General features: G+C 36.0%; 1 protein-coding gene across 3 annotated transcripts in view; it reads left to right on the top strand.

The window, feature by feature from the left end:
* The window catches only part of LOC137620967 (putative sodium-coupled neutral amino acid transporter 10), a 287,910-nt gene extending 284,881 nt beyond the window's left edge, over positions 1–3,029 (top strand). For all 3 annotated transcript variants that reach the window (XM_068351409.1, XM_068351419.1, XM_068351414.1), the window contains exon 9: positions 2,862–3,029. In XM_068351409.1, the coding sequence (XP_068207510.1) occupies positions 2,862–3,014 (153 nt within the window). In that variant the 3' untranslated portion in view covers positions 3,015–3,029. The remainder of the gene's footprint in view (positions 1–2,861) is intronic.
* Positions 3,030–9,212: the final 6,183 nt, after the last annotated feature.

Below are 9,212 nucleotides of genomic sequence, written 5' to 3'. Positions count from 1 at the left end.
AAGAGACATAAGATAGAATAATCTGCCTGAGTGTATCCTGAAGCTAGAGAACTCTACCCCAAGATAGTGGGAGATCATGGTACAGACCTTATAGCACTACCCAAGACTAGAGAACAATGGTTTGATTTTGGAGTGTCCTTCTCATGGAAGAACTGCTTATCATAGCTAAAGAGTCTCTTCTACCCATACTAAGAGGAAAGTAGCCACTGAACAATTACAGTGCAGTAGTTAATCCTTTAAGAGAAGAATTGTTTGGTAATCACCCTGTTGTTATGTGTTTGAGGACAGAGGAGAATGTGAAAAGAATAGGCCAGACTATTCGGTTTATGTGTAGGCAAAAGAAAAATTAGCCGTAATGAGAGAGGTATCCCGTGTATTACTGTCTGGCCTGTCAAAAGTATCCAATAACTCTAGTGGTAGTATGTATACATAAAAAGTAATATCTTGCCGTACATTCTTAATTGGTTCCAGGAGACTGGTCGTAAGTAGATTTTTGACAAAGATCTGAAATTGACCATACATAGATATACAGACATGCATATGTACATACATGCATACCTTGTCAGAAGATACATTTTTCCTGAAAAATGCCCCCAAAATTCACATGCTGTCAAAATTGTACAAGAACTCTGAAGTTGGTGTATGAGTACCATTCTCAGGTACAGCAGAAACAGCAAAAAAGAGACAGCTCATAGAAGCAACAGCAATAGAAAGACCCATCACAGGAGTAGCAGTAACAGCACAACAGGTTATGTGAGCTGAAGAAAGAGTAGGACCAGTCCAGGAACATAGAAACTGGTCATAACAGCAGAGCCAAATACTGAAACATTAACTCATGCATAGGAGCAGCACTAAAGGCTGAAATATCGACTTTTCCAGTGAACACTTACAGTTGAAAAATAACTGTTTAAAGATGCTCCTGAGGAACACCAAAAGAAAATTAAACATGGTTTAGAGTTGAGCAAGGTTTAAAGAAACTGTAGCTGGAACCAGAGAAAAAAGCAGTACCAATTGTTGTATAACCAGGTACCATAGCAATATGCAAAGACTTCACAGTTCACACATTTAAACCACTGGAATAGGAGCAGTTAATTTTTAGTCAGTAGCCTACCAGCAGATATAGAACAGGTAGCAGGTGGGGAGCCATTTTTATGAGTAGTCTGGGTATCATGTAAGAAGGTCAAGTACTTGAAAGAGGTGTTAATGCTAAATCAACTAAGAAATACCTTTCATAGTAGCTGCCTCTAGCCTCATACCTAGCCTGGATGATAAATCATTAGGCAGCCTTGTCAAGTTTGCCTGTATATTTGTGATAAACTAAGTATTAAACAAAAATGTTAATGTGCTGACTAACATTAGCAAAAATTTCAATTGAAGGCATTACATAACTGGCAATCATTATTGTATAAAGATTAACAATATATACTCCTATGCAACAGGAAATTCCCAAACATTAAAGATACCAATTGTCAAGAGCAGAACAAGACATAATTAAAATCTAAATAACATGAAAATTGGAAGTACATGCAAAAAAATTAAACCTCCTATGGGAATACTGTATTTTTGGGAAAATATGAAGATATAAATAGATTCAGAATTTATACTTGCCCTATCAATGGCAAGAAAATACTACAGATACCAGTAGGGGTGCAGTGACATAAGATGTAGTCGTTGATATCTCGAGAAAGTAATAGAAATCTGAAAAGTTTGCTAAATATTTTAGTATTAAGCAAAACATGTTTAAACATGTACTTCAAAATAGGTGATGAGGTAATAAAGGAATAGGAAACCTTTACATATGCTATTAAGAAAAATATTACTGGACAGATCATGATTGTGATCTAGAAGGAACAAAGTTACATGCATTAACCAAGACTAAATAACAATTAGATTGAAACAAACAATAAAAACTAACAATACAAACCTTTCATCTCTTGAGTACTGAGTACTTGTTTGGTAATTGTCTAATGTAAAACTCTTATTACATTGAAACATATCTAACAAATTTGCTGAGACAAAACAATTAATATAAATATAACATTAAACAAAACCCATGTGAAACCTATTGAATTATAGGCTATGACTGGAAGGTGGGGAAATTAAAAAAAAAGAAAAAAGAAAAAAAAAACATTAATAGCACAACTTCCAGGTAACAGTTGATTACCAATACTCTTTTCAGGAGAAAAGTGTGAAAATAATTAAAAGAATTTTGATGAAGTTATTCAAACTGCTAAAGCAGAAAGTGGAATATATTTGCCCTGTGCTTTATTACAAGTGACACTTGCAAAAGAACCAAACCAGAAGATCTTTTAAATTGATTGATCAAAGATGCACTAGTTTATTAATACACTTAATAATGGATTTTCTAGTTTTTCTTTATCCACCTTTATGACTTCAGAAGTTATGTAGGGGGAGGGGGAATTTGACATTCCAAAATAAGGCCAGTTATAATTGTTTGCTTTATCAATTAAACTACAGTGCTACTATTCTCAATATTTTGTTTATCAAGTTTAGCTGTACAGTAATTTGATTAGATGGTATATATTTTTTACATATGTTGGTGTGAATTTTATTATATTCAGCTCATTCTTCTAGTCTACGGTAAGTACCCATGAATAAAATTGTAATTGCAATGTAGTCATTGTAACTCTGTATAAGGATCATGTCATTATGTACCAGTCTGATTATCACTTCACTTGAAACAATTTTTTTCCTCTGACAACAGAAAAATGGTTTTTAGAATTTCTTTTGTATATTTTATGGAAAAATTGATATAGGTACATTTTATTTCTTTACATTATTGGGATTAGGTTTTACAAGTATACAATCAAAAGGTATAAAATTTTTGTGATTATTGGTAGGCAGTTGCAGTTCAGCCAGTTATATGTGGAGAAGGAGAAGAAGCTGAAGAAAAAAATGTTGTTTTGCAAGACATGGTAACTTTGTTTGTGGATTTTAGTAATGAGTGGAGGTGTTATGGTATTGGTGTTTTCTTGGGTTATTGCACTGGGTAAATAGGGTGATAATTGTATTTGAAATATGAGACAAATATATTTTAATGTACTTACCATCTTTAAAAGGACCGTCCGCCATGTCCACCTTTTTTTTTTCTAATGATCCAAAATACACCATTTCTATATATGTTTTAGACATATATAATACCTTCATCATATAAAAATTTCAAGTAATTTGATAAAAAAATCTTTGATTTATTAGCAAAAGTCATGATTTAAAAAAAAAAATTTAGGTACATTTTTCCCCAGTAATATGACACCAATGTATTGAATCTTATACCATAAAAACTACTTTATAAATCAAACATTCTGTGAGATGGAAATTTGATTTTCCTTTTTTTTTTTTTTTTTTGTGAATTTTTTTTCTCGCCGAAATGCAAAATAATTGTAAAAAAGAAAAAAAAAAAGAAAAATTTCGTCTCTCAAAATTGTGGTAATTTTATTCTTCTTTTCAATGATATATTTCTCTCTAAAATCAAACTATAAATATGTGAGAAAAATTTACCCAAGTGTGAATTAGTATGTTTTTGAGTTATGAGCTCCCAAAGATTTGCAACAAATTTTCGCTTCTTTTCTTAAAAAATCAAGAAAACTTTATTATGATAACTTTTATTGTTTATCCCTACATAAACGCACCCTAAACGAGGTATTTGAACCCTAAGTACTATTACACTTGGCGTATGATGTCATAAGTTGCCAGCGATCTCTCATTGCTGCCAGTGTTTAGTTAGCATGTTTCACCTTTGTACTCTTATTCATGTTTCCCTCTCTTCTTGGTTCTTTTTTTTGTGTTCTTTGCTTACTATAAAGTTCCCGAGGACGTTGTGAAAACACATGTACATACGAACTGCTTGTAAACAAACACATGCATTATAACTAATATACATCTTTGTAAACTCTAGCTGCTGTTCTCGTAGAACATAGATTACCAATGCCTTCCATTTCTACCAGAAGTACAAGATTTCGAAAAAAGAGAGAGAGAGAGAGAGAGAGGAGAGAGAGAGAGAGAGAGAGAGAGAGAAGAGAGAGAGAGAGAGATATATATATCATGAATCCTTTTTGACTAAGAGAATTTAACTTTGGAGTGATAGCAGTTGGTTGATCATCCTTTAAAGACCGCTATATCTTTATTATTTGAAAAAATAATTGACTATTTGTTCTTTCTATGACATTAGGTAACATTGGCCTTGCTGTAAAGTTCCTGAGGACGTTGTGAAAACACAATGTACATACGAACTGCAAGTAAACTAACACATGCATTATAACTTCTAAACATCTTTGAAATCTCTGGCTGCTGTACTCAATGTAGATTCCGTTCACTGACCCTTTACCAATGCCTTCCATTTCTGCCAGACGTACGAGATCTCGAAACATAAGTGAAAAATTCACCATATATGTGCTAAAATAAACACACAAAGACGATTCTGTCAAACTCAGTCATGCATGACGCAGTAAGGATATCATCATCATTTAAAGACCGCTATATCTTCATTTTTTGTAAAAATAATTGGCTGAAACTTCTGAAGAGCATGTGTGATATGTTTATGCATACATAGAATCAATAATACGATTTTCGATTTCTAACAATTGGTATGTCAAAACACCATGGCAGACGGTCCCCTTAACAGGATTTGAAAGGAATTCTATGTTCATGTTTTTCAAACAATTACAGTCAAACCTCTAGATACGAAAGAATCAGCTTATGAAATTTTCACTTTGCGAAAGGAGAGGTGAAGAATATTACGACTCGGATCACGAAAAATGTTTCGGACAACGAAAGGTGGTACTGAGCGGGAGCCCAACCATATCCGAGACGGATTTTAAAATTCGCTCGCCACCATTCCCATTGGTTATCTCCCTACTCAGATGCTTGTTACCACCATTAGATCCTGCTCTCCTATTGGTCGGCATCTACTGTACTGTATCCCATTGTGCATCTATGCATTGGCGTTCCTATGTCTTCTCGTTCCGGCAATGGTATAGTACGCATTCACTTAGTGTTTGTGATTTAGCTTTCATAACAATTTACAGTACATACTGTTATCGTGTGTTATATTATGTTACATCATTAGCCATGGGTCCCAAGAAGTCACTGATGTCAAGTGAAGAAGAAGAGAGGATGCTTTCCATGGAGATGAAGATGGAAATAATCAAGAAATACGAGGCTGCCATGCGGTTAAGTGTGCTCGCGATGAGATCGAGAGACTGCTGCTTGTCTAGATAAAGGACAAAGAAATGGCTGGAGACACTATCACCGAAGCGATAATCTGCCAGAAAGCCAGCGCCATTTTCAGTGATATCATGCTTGTTCAGGCCAAAGCCGATGCAGGAGAAGGAACATCGAAGCAGGAACCCCCAGTGTTCAAGGCTTCTCGTTGGTGGTTTGAAAAATTTAAGAGATGCTCAGGCATTCATTCGTTGGTGCGTCATGGGGAGGCTGCAAGCTCGGACACGTAAGCGGCTGAAGCCTTTGTTAAGACGTTCGACGAGGTGACTGGAAAGGCTACAGTTCCCAGCAAGTCTTCAGTTTCGACGAGACTGGGCTTTTTTGGAAAAAAATGCCTCGTCAAATGTACATCACGGCAGAAAAAAAAGGCTACCTGGGCATAAGCCTATGAAGGACAGGCTTACCCTTGCACTCTGTGCAAATACCAGTGGGGATTGCAAGGTGAAACCCCTGCTGGTGTATCATTCTGATACTCCTCGAGCCTTCAAGACCCACAAAGTCACTAAGGAAAATCTAAATGTGTTGTGGAGGGCTAACGGCAAAGCCTGAGTAACAAGACAACTGTTTATCGAGTGGTCAATATTTCTTTTGGCCCGACTGTGAAAAAGTATTTGGAAGAAAAGCGCCCCCCTATGAAATGCCTGCTGGTGCTGGACAATGCCCCTGCTCACCCTCCTTCCCTTCATGAAGATATTGTTGCACAATATTCCTTCATCAAGATCTCTATCTTCCACCGAACACCACCCCTCTCCTCCAGCCCATGGAAGAAAACCATTGAGAGCACAAACCTCACCCTTTGTCAATTTAGAAGGAGCATTTTGATATGTCATATGCCTCAAAATGATCGATCAAGCTTGGCAGTAGGTTTCAAGGTGCACCTTCAACTATGCTTGGAAGAAGCTGTTGCCGGATGCCGTCTCCGCACGAGATTTCGAGGGCCTCCATGCAGACCAAACTGAAGACGATTCCAAAAATGTTGACAATCCTGAACCTAATGCTCAATCTGGAGTTGCGGAGATCGTTGCACTAGGGAAGTCCATGGGTCTGGAAGTTGATGAGGCCGTCATTGATGAGCTTATCGAGGAGCACCAAGAGGAACTTACGATGGATGACCTGAAGGAGTTGGAGGCCCTGCAAGTGAACATCGATCAGGAAGAGTACAGCGGGGGGTAGGAGGATGACCCACTGACAACGGCAGAAATTAAAGAGGGTCTAGATGGCTACTTTAAAATGGTGGCTCTCGTAGAAAAGAGACACCCAGAAACAATTCTCACAGGTCGTGTGCTTGAATACTGTAATGAAGTTTGCCTGAGTCATTTCAGGAAAATTTTAAGAAAAAGGCAGAACAAGCTTCTTTGGACGAATATTTCAGAAAGAGGCCATTGGTAGAAGCAGACCAAGTGCCAGCTAAGAAATGAAAGAAAGAGTGCTGATGAATAAAATACGTAGTGTAATTAAATTTAGAAAATATAAAACGTAAAGTAAAAAAGAAAAATAGAAAAAGGAAAAAAGAAATTTTATTTTAAGTTTATCGTAAAGTTAAGTGTTAATATTTCCTGCCATTTGTAGATGCATTTCCTAAAATTAAGTGTTAAGGTTTTCTGTCATTTATAAATCTGTTTTGTAAAGTTAAGTGTTTACGTTTTCTGCCACTTGGAAATGTTTTCAGCCGTTATCATCCTCCTCTAACACCCCGCACTTCGTTCTCGGACATCGCCTCACTCAAAGGTAAGGTTCCACATATTGTTACTGTATTTTTACTGTTTGCTCTAATTAAACACCTCTTTTTCAGATTATCAATGTTAATTAATTATTAAATGATCCAATACGGTACTTTTCATATATTTATTATGTTTTATGGTGCATATCTTTTATAATCATATAATGTGGTGTTTTTCTAAGGTCTGGAACGAATTAGGCTATTTACATGTTAAAGGTGACTTGCACCAAGAAAAAATCACTTTACGAAAGCCCTTACAGAACCAATTAATTTCGTGTTGGGGGGCATTACTGTACTTGTTTAAGTCCTTCATCAGCCATAGTGCTGTGACATGTGAAGATCTTAGCGAAAAGGGTTAGTGCTTAAATTATATTTTTTTTTACACCACATGTTGATGGGACGAGGTGTTTATGATGTCAGATAATAAAAAAAAAGGTTTATGAATAAAAGTTTATTTTTCTTTGATCGTAAGTATTTGGTGACCATTTTCATGGTGATGTTGTTGGATCGCCATTCTCATTCATTTAGTCTTCATATTGGACTCTTGGCTGATGTTTGAGAAATTACAGGAATCCTGCCCCAAAAGTTTTAGAATATAGTTTTATAAGAACTGTACTTTTAATCTTCATATGTACAGTATTATGTAATGGTGGAAACTTAGTCAATCTTAAGGCCCAAAGAGAAATTTTTCCTTTATGGATACATATTTCTAGAGCAAATTCTCGTTTTTTTGTTTAAGGGCTGTTGAAAGATGAAAGGTACCAAAGACAGTCGGGGTAAAGGGTTCTGTAGGATTTTATTATTTACTTAAAAAAAAATATGGTTCCTGTTAGAAATAATCACTTTAGATAAGGATTATGAAATATTTGTCTTTAAGAGCTTAATATAATTACAGTAATATGAGTAGTACTAGTCGTATTTATACTTATCATTATAAGTTATTGTTATGTAATTGCTCAGGAGCATATTATTATTATTATTATTATTATTAACTGCTAAGCTACAACCCTAGCTGGAAAAGCACAATGCTATAAGCCCAGGGGCTCCAACAAGGAAAATAGCTCAGTGAGGAAAGGAAAAAAAAGGAAAATTAAATTTTTAAGAAGAGTAAAAACATTAAAATAAGTATCTCCTATATAAACTATAAACACTTTAACAAAACAAGAGGAAGAGAAATAAGATAGAATAGTGTGCCCGAGTGTACCCTCAAGCTAGAGAACTCTAACCCAAGGCAGTGGAAGACCATGGTACAGAGGTTATGGCACTACCCAAGACTAGAGAACAATGGTTTGATTTTGGAGTGTCCTCCTAGAAGAGCTGCTTACCATAGCTAAAGAGTCCCTTCTACCCTTACCAAGAGGAAAGTTGCCACTGAAAAATTACAGAGCAGTAACCCTTTGGGTGAAGAATTGTTTGGTAATCTCAGTGTTGTCAGGTGTATGAGGACAGCAGAGAATATGTAAAGAATATGCCAGACTATTCGGTGTGTGTAGGCAAAATGGAAAATGAACCGTAACCAGAGAGAAGGATCCAAAGTAGTACTGTCTGGCCAGTCAATGGACCCCATAACTCTCTAGCGGTAGTATCTCAACGGGCGGCTGGTGCCCTGGCCAACCTACTACCTATATACATATACAGTCAGCCCTCAGTTTTGTGGGGGTTAGGTAACAGACAGGCGCAAAAAGCGAGAACCCGTGAATACCTGCTGCCCTAGATTGGGTCTTCTCATAACCTACCCACTTGCCAAACATTACCTACCTGTGGGTGACTAACACACAAGGTAACCCACTGTACTGCACTACATTCTTTTCCTGTGCTTTCTATCATGATATTTTAGTTCTTACTACTTTTCAAATGCAATTGTACATGATAAACGCAACTTCAGTACAAGGTCAGACAACTAATAAATGGAAAAATCATCACTACAACTCATAAAACTAGTCACCGCCACACCACGCTCTTTCAACAAAACGCTTGTTTATATCTGTCAACACTCAATGATACTGTAGAGTAAAAAAAAAGTTACTGATAGTTGATTATTGAAATGCACCGTAAATTTAATACTAAAGTAAAACATGATTTAATGAACACAATTATCTTTTTAAAAGTCATGATTTTTTTAGAATGGATAATGTCTGCATAAACTTGTTGGTCTGTGCTGACGAAATCAAATGGTGTTTTAAGGTTTTGTTTACAGTAATACAGGGTATACTGTAAATACAATATTAGTAGTTTTTTCATTGAATAAATG

This window comes from Palaemon carinicauda, chromosome 2 (assembly GCF_036898095.1).
Source record: "Palaemon carinicauda isolate YSFRI2023 chromosome 2, ASM3689809v2, whole genome shotgun sequence".
Classification (NCBI taxonomy): Eukaryota; Metazoa; Arthropoda; class Malacostraca; order Decapoda; family Palaemonidae; genus Palaemon; species Palaemon carinicauda.
Note: the sequence above shows the minus strand (reverse complement) of the source record. Positions and strands in the feature narration are given on the sequence as shown.